This window comes from Chelonia mydas, chromosome 2, assembly GCF_015237465.2.
Source record: "Chelonia mydas isolate rCheMyd1 chromosome 2, rCheMyd1.pri.v2, whole genome shotgun sequence".
Lineage (NCBI taxonomy): Eukaryota > Metazoa > Chordata > Testudines > Cheloniidae > Chelonia > Chelonia mydas.
The window spans coordinates 80,370,323-80,391,074 of record NC_057850.1 but is presented as its reverse complement, the minus strand read 5'-3'; the positions used below and the strand labels follow the sequence as shown (position 1 = coordinate 80,391,074).

The 20,752-nt window shown below is 40.4% G+C and overlaps 1 protein-coding gene across 4 annotated transcripts in view; it reads left to right on the top strand.

Moving 5' to 3' along the window:
* The window catches only part of MIB1 (MIB E3 ubiquitin protein ligase 1), a 99,957-nt gene that overhangs the window by 45,075 nt on the left and 34,130 nt on the right, over positions 1 to 20,752 (top strand). For all 4 annotated transcript variants that reach the window (XR_005224353.2, XR_005224352.2, XM_037892759.2 and 1 more), the window contains exons 13-14: positions 15,345 to 15,477; positions 16,366 to 16,452. Coding sequence is in view for 2 of the 4 variants with exons in the window: in XM_037892759.2 (XP_037748687.1) it covers positions 15,345 to 15,477; positions 16,366 to 16,452 (220 nt within the window). In the remaining 2 variants the exon portion in view is untranslated. The remainder of the gene's footprint in view (positions 1 to 15,344; positions 15,478 to 16,365; positions 16,453 to 20,752) is intronic.

Below are 20,752 nucleotides of genomic sequence, written 5' to 3'. Positions count from 1 at the left end.
ATTTTTGTTGTCTCTTGGTGTTCACTCTGGCTGGCAAACTTTGAAGGTAGAGCTGTCATTGATGGGTGGCTTTGCAAAGTACTTTCCTGGAATGGATAATTGTAGTCCACCATAAGAACTTCAGTTTTCTTTGAGTCTTCTGCTAGATTTCCATGCTGGTATACAGATTGCATTTAGTATCCTGAAGGGAAGTATAAACTCATCTAATATGATGGAAGGAAATAACCTTCACCCCTTCCCCCCACTCAAACAATCCTTCCCCCCCAGGTCTAGTATCTCTTTCTACTGCAGATCCAGACTTAAAACAAAAAAAAACAAAAACAAAACAAAACAAAAAAACCCTCCCACAATGCTGATGATCCTGCTAATTGAAAAGATGATGACATTGAATTTTTTAAAAAACTATTGTGGCAGGATTTGGGCTTTTAGCGGGCCATAGGTCATATGTGATAGCCAGTGCTTATTCAGCACTTCTAGAATAGTTTTTTTGAGTTTGTGTAGTCGCTCACCTGCTTCAGTCGCAGAATCTTTTTCAGGCTTGCAATATCAATACCAGTTTACATAAATGATAAATGTTCACCTCTTTAAATTGAATTTTATCCCCTTTCATCACATTCTGTGGTTCAGAGGTACATGATCAGCTTTTAATGACCAGTAAACATGCAGTGTGCTGGCAGGGTGTGACCTTTAAAGAGCTGCCAGAAGTAGATTGACTACCTAATTTATAGTTAGTAGGTGTTTTTAAAAAAAAAAAAAAAAAAAAAAAGTTGGTGTCCGTTATAGTAAGAGTAGCCTTTGTCTTTCCAGTGTTAGAAATGCTAATTTGAATTAAGCTTAAAAATTAGTAAATTTAATAGTCCTGAGAAAAGGGGAGAGCAGTGGAAGTAAAAATTTCTGCAGCCCATGACAAAAAGCTAGTGCAGCTGATACAGAGCAAATCAGAGTGTGGCAGTAGCTAGCACAGCACTACAAGGAGAAACAGCAATGCAGCATTAGAATTACAGCACGCACATTCTGGGTTTAAAATGGGTTGTTTTCTTGTACATCTAAGGTAGATCACTAAAAATCTAACAAATATATTTTGGAGCTAAGCAGTGAATTACTGTACTATTGACTTTTTTAAATACAGTTTTAAAATGTTTGAGTTAGTTGTGATTTGTAAGGTAAGGTGATGCTTTTCACTAAAATTAAGTCATTTTGATTTTTAGAAATCATTGCATGGCAGTACACTACCAGAGCATATCTGATAAAAGATCTGTCCTGTATCTGCTGTGAAATTTGGACTAGAGTTTTCGCTAAGCCTGCTCTTTACACTACAAATGCTTGATACTTTAACACACTGAAATTAAGCTGTGCCCAGCATAGAGGTACGAGTATAACAATAAAAACAATCTAGTAAATAATAGTTAAACATGCAGAAAGTCATAGGTATCCTTTAAATGTGCAGAATAACACAGGCCTCCTGGTGTTCTATTACCTGTAAGCTTAGTATCATGCAGCTGGAAGAGAGGTAATGACCTAGAGAGATACATCAGCAGCAGCCATCTCATCCTGAGTGTTCCGTCTGATTCAGCTCTTCATTATATGCGAGGGGGAGTAGGGGGGAAGTGTCAGTGAATACGGTACCTTACCACTTAAATAGATAAAACTTCAAAGCAAAATAGTGTGAACAGTGAAGCTTACTTGGTGCTGCTACCTTTCTTGGGTTGATAAAATATGGATGATGTTGCGTAGAAATGAATACCTTGTGGCTGCTGGGCTAAGAATTAAGTGTCCAAGGAAAGATGCTAGGAAGCCCTGGGATGGTGAACTCAGCCCATTGGCAGATAAAAATAATCAGAGAAAAAGTTGGAGTGACCAAAAAAAAGAGAGATTTCTTCCAGCTCCTTAGATATTGCACTGCATGTGTTCTTGCTTGAGGTTAAGTTTCCAGGCTTAACTGTAGGCAGATCTGTGTTGAAGCTACTTTCCATCTCCAGAGGTCAAGTCTGTTTGTGAGGTCAGGGCTCCCACATGCACACGGTAGAAGAAACTAACTGTATTTCCCACTCAGCGGGCATGAGCAAAACTGTTACAGCTTTATAGGCAGCTAAGCATTTGAAACATGCACTCCCAGGCAAACAGGCTCTCTTGTGCCTCTCTCTTCCCTGACCATATTTAGTCAACCATTGCAAAAAATAATCTCTCAGCTGTCGATTGTCGATCCAGAATCTGAGGGAGCCTCTATCTTGCTCTCTGCTCATTGATTATTCATCCTGCTGTCCCAACACTGTTTAGCCATTTGTCCTGATATTTTTTTAGCACTGCCAAATAAAGCCGTCTCTCATGTTTCCACTTATATTTCCCAGATTTTCACTGAGCATGCACTGCTACTAGTAAAGCCTGATGTGGCTGTCACTATACTTAGAAACACTGCGGAGCAAAAAGAAAAAGCTCTGGTAGTAGCAAGATAGGGTCTTTAGGCAGATATGAAATCATAAATATCCCTCTGCTGCCACAACAGATTGTGTAACCTGATTCCTTGATCAGTCAAAAGTGCTGTGAATAATAGGCTTTTTAGCTTCAGGCCTAAGTGGCCTTGTAGTTTAATTATATAACTAGTTTTAAGTTTTTTTTCTAGAAACCTTACATTTTATTTGACAGATACGTTTTGTGCTCTTTGCCTGTTCCGAGCAAAATCAGAAATGGTTTGGCAAATGGAAAATATTTGTGCTTTATTAATAAACAAATGATTATGTAATGTGTTTATAATACTAATCTGCATAAATTTGCTTTTTAAAAAACTACTAACAAGCAGAGTGCCTGTATTTTGGAAAAACTTAAAATGTTTCTTGGTGAAGAAATTTAAAAAATATTCATTCTGCAGATTTTATTTCCATTCATATAAACTGACTAACAAATACAGTTGCTACACTTTCAGAATCTGAAAACTAATTTTTGAATTTTAATATGGAACAGACAGTTATTTGCTCTAGAAGAGAATAGCTAGGAATAACTGCTGACCATCTTAATTTAAGTACCACAGACAGTAGTAAGTAAAACCAAAATAACTCAGTTAAGACTTCCTGTGTCTTTCTAGTTAAAAATCCCTTTGGAAGAATATGCTTTACGGTTCTTTGGGAAACCGTTATATGCACTCAGGTGCAGCATGAATACTTTTGCCAGCAGGGAGAAAAGAGTAAATGCCAAATATAACCAAACAGTTCAATGTTTAGGATTAAACCTAGCCCCATAAATATAAGAAACCACTCCATCATTACCTCATCCTGATATACATAAGTGTTGCTTTTAATAAATTGAGTTACAGTATTTTCAAGATAGAAGGGTTGAGATGCAAAAGATTGACTGGAAGAGACCAATATTTCCTGAGGCCCTCCCCTTTCTTTGCTCCTTGGAGTGTAACTTGCATTAATCACATTGTGCAGCAACATCTTATTCCGTAGCTGAGGCTTCATCTGAGCTTTTCATTATAAACCCAGTGTCTTTCCCCTCACCTCTTTCAAAATCCACATGTCACAGTGGCCTCCAAATTAGTAGATTAGGCCTAGGGCGAATATATATTTCTACCAAATTTGAACAAAATTGTACAAGGGGTTCTTGAAAAATAACACCCTAAACAAGTGTATCCTAAAAGTTTTTTTTAAGAACTTTCACATAAATAAAAAAAAGAGAACCTAGATTTTAGTTTTCAGTTCTCTGAGATCCAGTGCATGATACCAAAGATTACTTGATTAGTCAAAGTTGAAAAGTTATTAACATTTTAAATAGGAACATTGCTGTGACTCATCATTCTGGCAAGTTTAATATGGAGTGTAAAATGACTGGAGACCTAATCTTTCATTCATACAAGTCTTTAGTCCTTTTCCTTATGATAGACCTCAAAATATAAATAAATTATTGGGAGGTTTTGTCATTGGTGAAGGAGAATATTCCCCTACTCTCCATCTTATTTTAGAACCTTAACCAGAGAGGAAGGATGCCTTTGGTAAAGTATGTGACTTTGAATCAGGAGATCTGGGGTCTCTTCCAGTGTCAGTCAGATTCTGTGGCAGTGTATGCATGCCCTGTCCCTTGTCGGGGTGGGCAGGGTGTGTGCTGATACTGTGGTTACAGCCTACCAGACTACCTTCGGTCTTGCCACAATGAGGTTCAAGGCGATCGGGGGAAGTCCCGGATGACTGGAAAAAATGTAGTGCCCATCTTTAAAAAAGGGAAGGAGGAGGATCCTGGAAACTACAGGCCAGTCAGCTTCACCTCAGTCCTTGGAAAAATCATGGAGCAGGCCCTCAAGGAATCAATTCTGAAGCACTTAGAGGAGAGGAAAGTGATCAGGAACAGTCAGCATGGATTCACCAAGGGCAAGTCTTGCCTGACTAATCTAATTGCCTTCTGTGACGAGATAATTGGCTCTGTGGATGAGGGGAAAGCAGTGGACGTGGTGTTGCTTGACTTTAGCAAAACTTTTGACAGTGTCTCCCTCGGTATTCTTGCCAGCAAGTTAAAGAAGTTTAGGCTGGATGAATGGACTATAAGGTGGATAGAAAGCTGGCTAGATTGTCGGGCTCAACGGATAGTGATCAATGGCTCCAAGTCTAGTTGGCAGCCGGTATCAAGTGGAGTGCCCCAAGGGTCGGTCCTGGGGCCGGTTTTGTTCAATATCTTCATAAATGATCTGGAGAATGGTGTGGATTGCACCCTCAGCAAGTTTGCAGATGACACGAAACTGGGAGGAGAGGTAGATACGCTGGAGGGTAGGGATAGGATACAGAGGGCCCTAGATAAATTAGAGGATTGGGCCAAAAGAAATCTGATGAGGTTCAACAAGGACAAGTGCAGAGTCCTGCACTTAGGACGGAAGAATCCAATGCACCGCTACAGACTAGGGACCGAATGGCTCAGCAGCAGTTCTTCAGAAAAGGACGTAGGGGTTACAGTGGACGAGAAGCTGGATATGAGTCAACAGTGTGCCATTGTTACGAAGAAGGCCAATGGCAGTTTGGGCTGTATAAGTAGGGGAATTGCCAGCAGATCGAGGAACGTGATCCTTCCCCTCTATTCGACATTGGTGAGGCCTCATCTGGAGTACTGTGTCCAGTTTTGGGCCCCACACTACAAGAAGGATGTGGAAAAATTGGAAAGAGTCCAGCGGAGGGCAACAAAAATGATTAGGGGACTGGAACACATGACTTATGAGGAGAGGCTGAGGGAACTGGGATTGTTTGTTCTGCGGAAGAGAAGAATGAGGGGGGATTTGATAGCTGCTTTCAACTACCTGAAAGAGGGTTCCAAAGAGGATGGCTCTAGACTGTTCTCAGTGGTAGCAGATGACAGAACAAGGAGTGATGGTCTCAAGTTGCCGTGGGGGAGGTTTAGGTTTGGATATTAGGAAAAACTTTTTCACTAGGAGGGTGGTGAAACACTGGAATGCATTACCTAGGAAGGTGGTGGAATCTCCTTCCTTAGAAGTTTTTAAGGTCAGGCTTGACAAAGCCCTGGCTGGGATGATTTAGTTGGGATTGGTCCTGCTTTGAGCAGGGGGTTGGACTAGATGACCTCCTGAGGTCCTTTCCAACCCTGATATTCTATGAGTCTATGATTAGGGTCTAAGCAGCAGCCCTCAGGTATAGAGCAGCGTGACCTAGTGGCCAGAGTCAACATGGCAGCTCTCAGATATGGGGCAGTGTGGCCTAGTGGCCAATACCTGGGGGACTGTCACCGGGAGGGTGGTGGTCTGGGGCCACCCGACTCCACTGGGCCCCAACCCAGGGTCCTAACAGTGGTGGAATGATCCGCCACTGGGTCAGCAGGGAATCCCCCCGAAACATGCTGACCTTGCACGGGTACGAGATACCCTTCCTTGCTCAACCTTCCTGGGTCACATCCTACTGCTCTTCCTGAAGCTGCAGTCCATGGGGCAGCGGAGTCTCCTGGCTGCTCGGCGCAGGTAACTCCCTGGGACTCCAGTAGCCACAGATCTCCGGTCCGGATCTTCAGATGTCCGGCTCCCGCAGACAAGGACTGTGACGGCTCCTCAGCTGGAGCTTCAACCAAAGGTCGGTCCTCTCTGATGGTCAGACCAGACTGAGCCGGGCTGCCCACTTTTATACTAGCATAGCATTTGGAACATGCCCAGTACAGGCTGAGGGGTGGGACTTCCTCTACCCATAGTGTGGGGTTAATCCCTTCCGGCTCAGTGTGGGGTATGCATACCCTGTCACAGACTTCCTGTGCGACACTGGGTAAAACACTTAATATCTCTGCCTTAGTTCTCCATCTAGAAAGTGGAGATACTTCCTTACCTCAGAGGGTGTGAATAATGAATTCATTACTGTTTGTGACATGCTCATATACAGTTGATAAACACTACCAAAAAGTCTATAGCTAAAAACTATAAGCAATATTTATCTGTTGATTGATATTGCAGAAGGTGCAATATGTTGAAATTGTTAGAGCCATGCAAAACAGGTGGGGAGTAGGTTTCATTCTCATGAGGTTCTTGCCCTTACGAAAAGTTAACTGTAGTTTTCTCACTCCCTCCAAATCACGATCTTTCTCACCAAAACTTGGAAATTCTGAAAACTTTGGCCCGCTCTGTATAGTTGGTTAAAAAAGAAATGAAATTTCTGCAAACATTCATTCCTTTTTTGGAATTGGATATTTGAATTTTAATCCAAAATTCAGAAAATATTAACGAGTTATAGTAGATAGCACGAGGTTAAATTGGAAAAATGACTAAAGCTAGGTCTACACTAGCACTTACGTTGTCAAAACTTTTGCTGCTCGGGTGTGGAAAAAACACCCTCCTGAGCAACATAAGTTTTGTTGGCATAAGTGCTCGTGTGCTGTGTGGACAGGAGACGTTCTCCTGCTGACATAGCTACCGCTGCTTGTTGAACTGGTTTTATTATGTCGATGGAAAAGCTCTCTCCTATCGGTATAACTTGGCTACACAGTACATGAGCGCTGTTACAACAACACAGCTGTATTGATACAGCTGTGCCCCTGTAAGCTTGTAAGTTGTAGACATGGTCGAAATCATAGTAAGTCCAGAAGGGACCACCAAATCATCTAGTCTACCCTCTTGTATATTGAAGGCCCCTAGCATTGCCCAGCACCTGCATACTCAACCCAACAACTAAAATTAGACCAGTGTTTTACAGCCCACAGGAGACTAGACTATTATGTGCCACAGGCAAATAAAAGGAGGGATCTCCAAGGCCCCCATAATGGCAGAGAAATGATTAAGTCGGATATACCCAGATGATCTTGGCAAGTGACACGTACCCACACACTGCAGATGATGGTGAAACTGTTCTAATGGCACTGCCAAATTTTTTCCTGACCCCACATATGGTGATCAGTTAAACCCTGTGAATGTCAGCAAGAACCAGCCAGCCAAGCATCTGAGAGAGGAAGCTTGGTGCCCTCTCAGAGCCCTGGCCATAACCATCCAATGTTTCATCTCCATCTGTGGCATCACTGATCCTTCAGAGGAAGGCGATCAAAAAGACTTCTAAGAAAAATTTGTACAAATGAATATTTTATACACCAGAAAATTGAAAAATATTAAGTAACTTGCTCTTTCTCAGTGTGGACTGTAAAACAGGCCATGTCTGAGGTTTCTAGCTTTGGCCAATTTTGAGTTGTCCAGTTGAGCTGTCTGTGTTTGGAACATGTGAGAAAATCATGGTAGGTTTTCTTCACGTTTTTGTTACTTAAAAATGGCTGATGTAATTTTGCTAAAGATTTCATTTAAAATAACCATATTGTAATCAAGTCTGGAAAATTTCAGACTAGAAAGAATTTTAGAAAGTTGAGCCAACTGAAAAAGGAGGCTTACAATGGAAACTTCAACTCAACCGTAATTATAAATAGGGTCCCTGCTGACAAACACTAAAGCCAGGTTTCAGAGTAACAGCTGTGTTAGTCTGTATTCGCAAAAAGAAAAGGCGTATTTGTGGCACCTTAGAGACTAACCAGTTTATTTGAGCATAAGCTTTTGTGAGCTACAGCTCACTTCATCGGATGCATAAAGTGGAAAATACAGTGAGGATGCTTTTATACACACAGACCATGCAAAAAGTGAGGATGTTTTTATACACTAAAGTATAACTGTGTTATATGACTGGGCAAGAAAATGGCAGGTAAAATGCAACCTTGATAGGTGCAAAGCAGTGCACATTGGAAAAAATAATACCACATATACAGTTATGGGTTTTAAATTAGCTATTACCACTCAAGTAAGAGATCTTGGAGTCACCGTGGATAGTTCTCTGAAAATTCCACACAATGTGCAGAAGGGGTAAAAAAGGCTAACAGTATGTTAGGAAGTATTAGGTCGCCCCTTCTCAAAAAAGATATAGTGGACCTGGAAAAAGTTAAGAGGAGAGTGATAAAGATAATTAAGAGTATAGAACGGCTTCCATATGAGGACAGACTAAAAACAATAGGGCTGTTCAGTTTAAAAAAGAAACAACTGGGGAGGGAGTAATATGATACAGGTCTATAAAATCGCAAATGGTGTGGAAAAAGTGAATAGAGAAGTGTGAAAGAGAAAATAAAAAACCAGGGGTCACCCAATGAAATTAACAGACAGCAAGTTTAATACAAACAAGAGGAAGTACTTTTTTCACACAAGGCACAACTAATCACATGGAACTCTTTGTAGCTTGAAAGCGTGTCTCTCTTACCAACAGTAGTTGGTCCAATAAAAGATATTATCTCACCCGATTTGTCTTTCTCATATCCTGGGACCGACATAGCTACAACCACACTGCATACATTCATGGAGGATAGGTCCATCAATGATTAATAGTCAAGATGGTCAGGAATGCAACCCCATGGTTGGGGTGACCCTAAACCTCTCATTAACAGAAGTTTGGAGTGGAAGATAGGGTGGATCACTCCATAATTGCCCTGTTCTCTACACTCCACTGGACGCTCTGGTACTGGCTGCTGTCAAAGACAGGATACTACCCAAGATGGGCCGTGGTCTGATCTAGTATGGCAGGTCTTATGTTCTTAATGTACGTTAGTGCTGTAATAATCTTTAAATGCAATTTTAGTTGAGGATGGTATGAATTTAGTATTTTAAGGCATTGAAAAATCTTATCTAGAATCTTCCATAATTTTACATTAGCAGTATAACTTACACAGGTTGAAAATACTGAAGGCTGTATAAAATACTTCACAAGCTAACTTTGTTTATGGTTATTACTAGATTTTTTGCTTTATAAAACAGTATTTAGGGGAATACTTTGCATGTTTTGCAAGCGTGAGATATGAAAACAAGGTTTTATATACGTAAGGATTATGTTCCTGGTAAATGCAGTAATAAAAGTTGGCTGTTTTCATTACTACTTTGAAAATTGAATGCTGAAACAACTGTTGCGTAAAAGGAAAGTAACATTTATTCATCGAAATTACGTTGCCTTCTAGTATAACACATGGCTGTCCAAGTTAATACTGTTCTGAATGGTGACCAGCTACTGGTTAGAATTTTGGTAGGAGCTGTGTAAAGTCCGACAAGCTAAAGTAGTATGATTTATGGGACAAGGGGAGCTACATTAAAGTGTGATCAGGAAAGGTAATAGAACCACTGGAAATATGATAGAATTTGCCATTCTGGCTGAAATATTTGCAAGATTCAAGGGGTTTTTCATACATCCTTCTTAACACCATCCTCTCACCCAACTGCTTAGTGCTGGCTGAAAGAAATCCTGAGATGCTATCCTCCAACCTGTCCCTGCAGGGCTGGAATCCACCTAGAGCTACAGCTGCACCTGCAAGTTGTTCACTAAGAGCAGCAAAGTAGAAGTATCTCCCCTGCTATTAACCATAAACGTTGGCTGTTATAATTTTCATTACACAATAGAAACCTATTCAGTATGTATTTTACAGCACACACGTGTGTTAGGCAGTTCACAAGATAGTAAGACATAGTCACCAAGGAGCTTAGTCTAACTTCAGATATGATACTTTGGAGGTTTGGGGCAACAAAACAGTAGGGATGGGCTGAAGGAGGAGTGACAGGAGTAACAACAGTAAGATTGTTACTTAACAGCTAATGCACAGCATGGTGTATATAAAAATCTTTTTTTATATGAATAAAATAAATGTAAAACATGTATGTATTGTTTGTTCACTTCTTGTAGGCATAATAACTTTGTTCCAAAACTTTGTTCCTACTTTTCCCAAAGTGGTGTATTGAGGGTTCCTCAGTGCCCCTGTTGAAGATTAAGAATGTACCCCTCAGTTTTTTTTCTGCTTTTATCCAACCACCCTTCAATCTCTCAAACCACACACCTTACATTTGCCATTCCTACGGACAAAAAGGGCTGGAATAGAATCCCTTCTGAGCCAGTCAGAGCTGCTCATTACTCAGTAGCCAGGGTCTTCCTGAAGTGACAGTTGATTTCATTTGTGGGCTGAATGCACTATCTCGCCAAGTTACGGTTGTGAGCACTGTAACTTGGAATTTCCTGATTTTGGAATTCTTCAGTCCCCACCCACAATATTGCATATTTGGATTTTTCCCTAATTCACTTAAAGATTAGTTAAGAAAAAACTAAGTCAGTTTAAGTTTTTAAACTAAATAATTGTGAAACTGTCAAATATAATGTGAAGGAAAGATTGATATGTATGTTTGTCCACTGCTGTGTCCCAGTATTTGCTCCTGCCTGCACCTCAGCCAGGCTTTCTCATACAGAATTGTGCTTATAAATATAATTCCCTGCTTGAAGTTGAATTCTTCATGTACAACTCACTTTCTACAAGTAGTCTAAGAAAACTGTCTTTTCATTGCCCTTGAAATGAATGTGATAGTTAACTCTAACTGAAAAAATAAGTGTTCTGAGGACTCGGAAATGGATGGATTTCAATGTCATGGAGGAAAAAAAAAATCTTTGCAACATTCCTTACTGGCCACTTGTGTAAAGAGTTGATGTGTTGAGCTGACTGACAAGAGGAGGGGAAGGGATCCAAACAGCCTGAGTTCATAGTTGGCAGCTGAAAAGGTGGTGCTTGGGTGGTTTGTGAGGTATGGAGCTTAAATAAAAAATGATCTTGCCTGATCAAGCTATTTGTATTTGATGCTCCAACTGTGATTGCTTATCTGGATCTGTTTGCAGCAGTCCTTCGTTTTTCTGCTTCCTAAAAATGATTGAACCACAGGGAGATAGGAAGTCCTTCATTGCTTCCTGTTTGTGAAAATGAGCTTGTGACTTGAATGTTGAACACTAACATTCCCATATTAAAAATCTACTTCCGGGATATCTGTTTGCCAAGGCTCAGGAAATCAGATAAGGCTCTTAGTAGAACGGATCCAGAAAATGTTTTCTTCCTAGCAAAAAAAACCTTAACTTTTCATCAAAAAATGGAAAATCTGTGGAGACATTTATTTTTAACTTTTGTAGAAAAACTCGATTTTGTCAAAACCCCCATTTTCTGTCAGTGTCTCTATTTTGGTAGTTAAATAGTGTAACAGTTAAAATTAGAACTAGCTTGTAGCTGAACATTGAGGAAAAATAAGAATTCTTTACAATTGTATTTGTGGGGCCCATTGTCCATCCAAACTAAAGAATGCTCAGCATGAGCTAGTAAGTAGTACCAGTATCTAGACCAGGCTAACATAGCAATTACTTGGGTTTCTCTTAGTATGTGTTTAGCAGGAGAGGTAGCTCATCAATTTATTTGTGCTTTTTGCTTATTTTTTTAGCTGACTGTGCATATCTTTGAAATACAAGGTGGGTGAGGTAATATCTTGTATTGGACCAACTTCTATTGGTGAGAGAGACAAGCTTTTGAGCTTACATAGGGCTATTCTTCAGGTCCCACCCACCTTGTCTCTTAACTTCTTCTAGTTTCTCTAACATCCTGGGACTAACACGGCTACAACAACACTGGATTGCGTGTATCTTTGACATGAAATCCAGGATTAACCTAGCCAAAAGAAATACAGTTCCCACAATAGATGGTTGAGTATCACACTACGCTCCTATTTTAATTTTGTATTCTTTTAAAATGGCACTGTTTCTATGTATGAATAAATAAAATGGCACATCCCTCAAATCCCGTGTTCCCACAACAATTGATATCTCATAAATTGACAGAGACTGAAAAATGTAATCTATTAAAGCCTTAAGTGTAATTTTGACAACTAAAATTTCTCATGTCTGTGGACATCTCCACTTAAATGGACTTTAAACACGTAGTTAAATGCTACAGGAAACATACATTCTTCTTCGAGTAGTGTCCCTGTGGGTGCTCCACTGTAGGTGTGTTGGCTCTTTTCCAGCGCTATGCTGCGACTACACAAGCCGTGGCAGTGCTTTAACGTTGCCAGTGAAGACATGCCCGGGCCTAGGAAGACAACCATGAGCCACCTCGCAAGGCTTCTAAGAAGAGAGCCACAGTGAGCCCCGACCAAGCCAAAAAAGATTGTTTGGTATCATTGGTACCGACATTTTTCCAGTTTCATTAAGAAACTTACATTTGTTGTTGTTTTCTGCCTGAAGTAAATCCGTGAGTATGTGATGTGGTTAAGCGTCTGAGCATTGCTTTCCACTGTGCCTCTCAGCTAGAATTCCTGACAGGAGTGCTGTTTGTTTAAATACAAAAGGCCAGGAGGTTCATTGTGGAAGGGTCCATTATATGAAACATCTAGAAGAGCCTAGATCTCCATTTTGCAGGGTTAAGAAAGCTATTTGAATTTCAGAGTGTGGCAACCAATGTCTATTTTGCATGGCAGCCTACAAGATGCATACAGTCTCAACAGGTGGGAGGGAGTGGGGCAACATCAGCAGAGACTGCCTGAACACAAGATACTAGCAGTTACTGCTTCTTCTAGAAGCCACAGCTGTTAGATGATCTTTGGTGTCTATAGGGGCAGTTCTCCAGATACCATTCCCAAAGACAAGACAGCGAGAGGATATGGGGCAATTTATTCCTACTCCACCCTAGAACTAAATCAGTAAAGTGGACAATGGGGAGCGTGCTGCTTTGGAGCTCAAAGTGAGTCCAGTGTGGCAAGTTTTGCCTGTTCTACTGACATACTCCATTCTACCGATTTGAGTTCATCTGTTCTGTAGGCGTCTGATTTGTCACTACAAGGAATCCAAGTGGTCCTTCCTCCCCAATTTCTTGTTTCAAGTGGAGGATGATGAATCCCCTGGGCCTGGGTAAGGAGAGAAGTGGAAGCAGAATTGAGGCTAATGCTGCAGGCTACTACACGTAGCCATACAGGGAGAAGAGTGAGGGAGCTCATTAAGCTATGTGGCTTCATTGCTGCTGGCTCTGAATTCCCAGGCAGCAGAGCTTCCCTAATTCTACTTGGCCTTCTTGAACAGTCTCCCCACCCGATTTTGGGGGCAGGAGTGATTCTCACACACACCCACACCCCTTTGGGTAGCCCATGCTAGAGGGAAGGAGAAGTGTGCACCCCATCCAGCTCCCAAACTCATCTTGGGTCTTCTGCTAATCCAGTCTATCTGGTGATGACATAGTAAGCAAATATCAGTAGAGATTGATGTTTATTCCTAAAAAGAGGGGTGGGGTTTCCTTTAGGTGGAGCCCAACACAGCTAACTTTAAAAATAAAAAATGAAAATCAAGATCAGTTTTACTCACTACCTTTATTTTAAAGAACGAGTCAGCAAAAAGTGTTGACATTTGGCTGCATCACGTTGTGCTACCACTGAATCCTGCGTGTTAAGAGGGGAAAGATATGCAATGTCAATCTGGTGGAGTGGAGCAGACTGGGTGGTATATGAGCAGCATGAATGTCTGTTCTAACCGTAATAATAGGGACACGATAACAGTTTTCAAGTACATAAAAGGTTGTTGCAAGAAGGAGGGAGAAAAATTGTTCTCCTTAACCTCTGAGGATAGGAAAAGAAGCAGTGGGCTTAAATTGCAGCAAGGGCAGTTTAGGCTGGACATTAGGAAAAAACTTCCTAATTGTCAGGGTGGTTAAGCAATGAAATAAATTGCCTCGGGAGGTTGTGGAATCTCCATCATTGGAGATTTTTAAGGGCAGGTTAGACCTGTCAGGGATGGCCTAGATAGATAATGCTTAGTCCTGCCATGAGTGCAGGGGACTGGACTAGATGACCTCAAGGTCCCTTCCAGTCTTACAATTCTATGATTCTATAAGAGGTTGACATGGGACAGAAATTTGATAGAGAGAACAAATGATATTCTATACTGGTGAATTGTTCCCTCCCCCCAGCAATGCAGCTTCAATTTCAGTGTCATCACTTCTAGATACACTGGCTCTAAAAACACTTGTTATGGAATAACATTACTATAATTAACATAGTTATGTTAGTTTAAAATACTATTATTAGGGTTAGAATAATCACAATAAAAAATGTCAGCTTCAGGTATGAGCCTGATGAGTTCAGTGTGTTGTGATATCTGTGTATGGTTTCAAAAGTACATATCTAGTATGCTTCAAAAGCTAGTCAATCCAGTAATGGTATTCATGTATGATACAGGTTGGGGTTACTTTGAAGAATTGCCTGGAGTCTAGTCACAAATAGTGTCAAATAGAAACTATTTTAAAAAGGCAACTGCTATATTCTCACAAACTTGAAAATGTTATCAAAACCTCATTAAACTATCACAAGCTTCTTCACAACGGTCTCACACATTTAGTACTGGCTACTGTAAGATAGGATATTGAGGTAGTTCGACCGCTGGTCCTGATTATTATGACAATACGTATATTGCATTAATACTCAACCTATAATTTCATTTGTTTTTATTTGTCTGAATTATTCCCCATTTTACCTCAGCACTTAGGATCTTTCTCAGTGAGAGGCCGTCATCGTTCCCTTCTGAGTCATAATGAGCCTAGTCAAGTCTTAAAATCTGAGATTTTAAAGTGGCATAATGCAATGAAACTCGCTTATTTGTAATTAAATGAAAGAAGATATTGATATTTTCAAATAGAATTACATTAAATTTTTGGAAAGGGGAAGGTTTATGTATGTCTATAAAAGAAAATAATAAGTATTTTAGCTTCATGTAATTGCAGTTGCTCTTAGATCTTTCAGAAGAAAAATTTAAGCTGGCTCCATAACTCTTCAGATGTTTTACAGAATACATTTTCTTGCTATTGGTGTTTGCCTTTTAAGTCAAGCAGCTTAATTCGGGATTTTTATGTTTAAAGCTCTTCAGTATACTTTTTTTTATACACTTCTAAAATTTGCTAGTTGAACTTAGTGACTTGTTTATAGTTCTGATATACGAATAATATATTTGTGATTCTGTGTTGTAGTCCAGTTATTATTCAACAGATGTCTCTGCCCATGTTCCTGTAACACCCTTCTATAATTATTTCAGTGCAATGCGTGTATTGCTGTCCAAGCTACCACGGCCATGGATTGTGGATGAGAAGAAGGATGACGGCTATACTGCCTTACATTTGGCAGCACTCAATAATCACGTGGAAGTGGCTGAACTCTTGGTGCATCAGGTAAGGCTTTCCTCTCAGGAGGATTGAAATATATCATGTCTTTGATTAACCTTATTGAAGCAGATGTCTTGCCAAAGCAGCTGAGATAGCATTGGGCTGCATTCCCTTCGCTATGTGCCAAATTTGCCCCTGGGATCATTATTATATTGGCTTAGTTGTAAGAGGTGCAGAGAGATGAAATTGCGCCAGTACTTTTCTGAACAAATTTAACCCTTTAGAGTCAGCAACTTGGAAATTGTGCAGTGAGTAATTTAAAAAATCATTATAATTAATTTAACAATGATCATCAATGTTTTCTCTTCCCTCTTTCACAGTCCAGTTGGACAATCCAGCAGGCAGTTCAACAGCATCCTGAATGTACAATTGTAGGGTTAAGAATGTTGAGCCTATTAAATGAGGTGATTGAGGATGAATCATTTATTTATAATTTAAGGATTCACTAATTATAATTTTTTCAGTTAAAGTTTAAAAGCTATTAATTGAAGCCTTCAACCTTCTCCCCTTTATTCTACTTATAATTGTGAGGTTCTTGGCTTTCAAATTTAAAGAATGGTTTTACATTCCTTAACTTAATCCCATAAATTGAACATGTAGGGACAAATTTTCAAAAGTTCTCTATACTTAAAATTGAGACTGTATTTTCAAAAAAGGGCATCTTCCATTTAGGCATCTGGAGTTGCTGTTGGGTGCTAAACACCTCTGAAAGCTAGCTACTTCATATCAATGCCTAGATGGAAGCTTAGTGCTCTAGAAAAATTGACCCTGGTAATTTTTTCTAATCTCCCAAATCAAGGAGGTATCACATTCAGAATCTTATTATTTGCTCTAATTAGCTACCTTACTTCTAGATTTACTGTTGAAATCTGACATTCTTAACGTCTTTTTCAGGGCAGTGCTAACCTGGATATCCAGAATGTAAACCAGCAGACTGCATTGCACCTTGCCGTTGAACGACAGCACACACAAATAGTTAGGGTAAGATATTTGTAATAAGCCATGTGGGTTAGCTTTATTCTGTTCAGTGTGACTTTAGTCATTAACAGAAGGTGGAATTCAAGAGCCTTATTTATACTAGTATAACCACTTGTTTTAGCCTTTAAGATTAATTAAGATGTATCCTGAATTTAGATCAACTTTATTTAAACCTCCTTGGCATACTTAGTGACAAAGGAAATACCCCATCTACTTATGCTCTTATGGTGACAGATGCTTAATTGCATCTTACTTTCACTGGGCTTTCTATACAAGAAATAATTTCTGGTATCAGCCAATCAAGAAACATGTTTTGTGAGGCAGCAAGGTTGAAAGATACATTTAGTATCAATCATATATTTGTCTACCACTTAAGGTTTAGAAGTGCATGCTTGGATGCAGAAAAGTATTAATTTCTTTACATAACTAGCATAACAGATCCAGACTCTTCTTTCTGTCCACACAGCTGAAACTCTTTCATCCGTGTCTTTATCTCCCACCTTGATTATGGTAACTGCCATTTCTTTGGCCTCTCTGACATTTGCATCATCTTTCTCCAGTTCACTCAAAATGCAGTTGCTAAAAATACCTTCTTACAGGTTTTTTTTTACCACCTTCTCTTTCAAAATCCCAGTGACTCCCCTTTTTCACTGCATCAAGTTCAAGCTTATTATGATGGCCTTCAGGGCCTTATGTAATTTTTCCTCTGTGTACTTATTCACCTTGTTGGTGGTTATGTTCCCTCCACTTCTGCTCTGCTAGAGATGCCATTTGTTTACTTCTTCCATAACCATTTTTACTTTCATGTTCCATGTATGCATGCTGGCAACCCCCCACCCTCCTCCGAAACACTGTTCCTGAGCTAATTCACAGATTATTACTGCCAACTTATTAATTAAATAATTTTGTATTAATGAACACACACATTTTCTCTATCATGCTGTTTGCTACCCTTTGAGTTAATTGGATAATCTTACTGTTCAAAGAGGTCTCTTCATTCTTCTCCCACAATAGTCTCAGTGCTTTCTTCCATTCTGTTCCTTAAACACACAATACCTCCTTCAAATCCATCAGGCCACTACCATCTCATTTGTCACATCCTTCCTCGTCCCCATCTCTTCATATGTCTCTGGTTGTCTTAGATGCTAGCCCCCTCAGGGCAGGGCTTGTGTGTTTTATATTACCTTCCACAGTGGGAGTCCAGTCCATACTGTGGTCTCTTGGCACTAGTAGTATATACATTACAAATGATTTTTGTAAAGCCATTTAAAATTAAAAGTAACTAAGTATGTTTAACATTAGCTTATATATAAGGTGCTAAGTTTGTGTCTCTGACCTATTAAACAGTAACCTCTGCTAGGTGGAATGTCACTTTGAGACCTTAAGTTCTGTGGTTATGTCCTCTGCGGGGACCTGCAGTCTGCAGTTTGCGGAGGATACAAACCCACAATGTGGCAAGAATCGGGGAGGGAAAGGGAGAATGAGAGATGAAGGTTGTGAAGGAGAAACTACTACAGATGTCAGATTTCCAATCTGTGATTTTTCACAAGTAGCATTTCTTTGCTAGATAAAACTAAAACAAAAAAGACTGGAATACTTATTGTCACAGCTTGTTCAGACTTCACAGAGCCAATAGATGCATAGTGAAATTATTCAGGTTAACACTCATGATAAAAGTTTGTCTCCTAATAGCCAAAGAAATAAGTTAAAGTTTTATTTTTTTCATATTGAACATCCTTTTGGGGCACAATTTTGTGTACGTTGTGAATATCTACCATTTTATGCTTGCCATTTGTAAATGCTTTTTTCTGATAATGCAGTGCAAACACAGTTATAACCACAAACTGTAAATCAGGCCTCGGCAGTAAACAGTAATATTCATGATTCACAAAATAGGGTCGCAATAACCAGGAATATGAAAATTTACCCAACACCTACTAGGCTAGAGAGCTAAGCCTATTGACCAGGATGAAAAAATACCTGTATTGCCACTTTTCCCCAAGGCTGTGACCTGATTCTTGTCCATTTCACAGCTGTTTAGTGTTCTGAATAGGTGCAGTTTTCACTCTGCACCTGGGCAAAGCCATGAGCAGCAACAGAGGCGCTGGAGCTATTCCCAGCTGTTTTGATTTAATAAAATAATACTGCACCTATTCAGACTCAGGTCATATTTGGAAGATTACCTTTTAAATCATGTGTGCCCAAAACTGCTTGTTGAAATGAAAGTTGAGAGTTGATGGCACCCATTTAGGAAAACTTCATCGCTCCCAAGGGTGAATGATGCAGAGCTTCCGTCATTATTAAAATCCAGTTAGAACGTTGATATTTAGCATATAGGGTAATTACTTCAATTTTATATAGTACTTTTCACACTTTACTGAAATCCTGTCACTTCCAGGGAGAAATGCAATACTAATTTAGGACAGGTAGGAAGAATACTTTTTTGTTGAAACTGCAGTGGAAATTTTAGTTAGGCAGATCATCTACTGGACCAAACTGAAGATTGAGTAGATAACCTGTATAAATGAGATATCTGGACACCATTTTTTGGACCACAAAAATCCATAGTACATCAATAAGATGGACACAGGCAATGCAGAGAACACTTGATGCATGTGAGCTTCTCCATTATTCGTATAACCTAACCTACCTAACTGGCTTTCTTTTCTTGCTTTTTTTTTTTCTTAAAAATATCTTGTGATGAGTGGTAAATATTGTCTGTCTTGCTTGTACTTGTATTTATCATTATTAGAAAATGGTTTTTCTTACCCATAAGTGTTGACAGATGTGATCCCATTGCAGTGAAGCATATGATATGGCCCTATATCTGGAACTTCTTGCCACCAGAAGAATATTTTTCATAGAATCAATGTCACTTGCATTCTTCAGGCTATTCTAAATTTATATTTGGTGAGCCTGTGTGCCCTTTTAGAGCTGGCATGATACTTCGTGGGCACAATGCTAATCTAAAAGATGAGCAGGAGAATAGGCATGTTGAAGAACTAGTAGTATGTGGTGTATCAGATTGGAGTGCTTATGTCCAAGAATGTTGAAATGGAACCCTAGCAGAGCATCCACACCTCAAAGCTGGATTAACTAAAAATCCTAAAATAACTTACGCAGCCATGCAAAGAATATATTGGCTCCCATGAATCAAAATTATTAATTCCTATTGGGTTCCTTCCAAAGTTGTAGCCTTATGCATCTATGAAGTAGAAGTTAAGGGTAGTATGGCTCTTTTAAGAGCCCTGTTGTCATGGGAAAGGGTAGGTCAAGTTGTTGTGCAGAGATTTGGGTTTCCATGGTTGCCCCGAGATCCATGCAGTTTTCAGGATGTTTGGTGTCATAGAGGGCTTACTTCTACCCGTTCTGCAAGGAAGGAGAGCAGAACCCAACAGTTACTAAAGAGAAACTTCTACAAGTGGAACTTGCAGGTTGTCCCCCTCATTTGGGAACAATAGCTTGAGAAAAACATACTGGCTACTGGGAAGGAATACAAGGAAAGGAGGAATGGGACCCACTTGTGAGGTCCAGAGGTAACCCATTGAGAAGCCTGTGTAACACCATTTGCTGAGTAAAGGGGAGGGTGCTAGGGCTTTTTACCTGGCTGCTGTCCCTGGACCTTGCTTTGCGGATAGGAAGGGCAGTCTTGTACATCATTTTCTGGCTATTAGGTCCTGAGGAAATTTAAGTCCCAAATTGCTCCGGGATCTGGAAGGGAGAAAGGAGCTTTATTTGTCTGGTGTCTCTTTTCCTCTAGACCGGGGTGACCAACCTGAGCCTGAGAAGGAGCCAGAATTTACCAATGTACATTGCCAAAGAGCCACAGTAATAGGTCAACAGCCCCCCATCAGGTCCCTCCTCCTCTGCTCCCAGCACCTCCTGCCCACTGGCAGCCCCGCTGATCAGTGCCTCCCTCTCCCTCTCCACACCTCCCAGTCAGCTGTTTTGTGGCTTGCAGAGGCTCAGAGGGGGAGGAGTGAGGGCACGGCAGGCTCAGGGGAGGGTGCGGGAATGGGGACAGGGCCTGCGGCAGAGCCAGGAGTTGAGCAGTGAGCACCCCCTGGCACATTGGAAAGTTGGTGCCTGTAGCTCCAGCCCTGGAGTTGATGCCTATACAAGGAGCCCCATATTAATTTCGGAAGAGCCGCATGTGGCTCTGGAGCCACAGGTTGGCCACCCCTACTCTAGACCCTTCTGGCTCTTGTGTTTTATGGTGGGGGATTGTGTGCTACCATACTCCTCTCAAAGAGTATCGTGGCTGCTGGAGGGGAGGGTTGTTCCTCTTGCTCCTCCTCATATC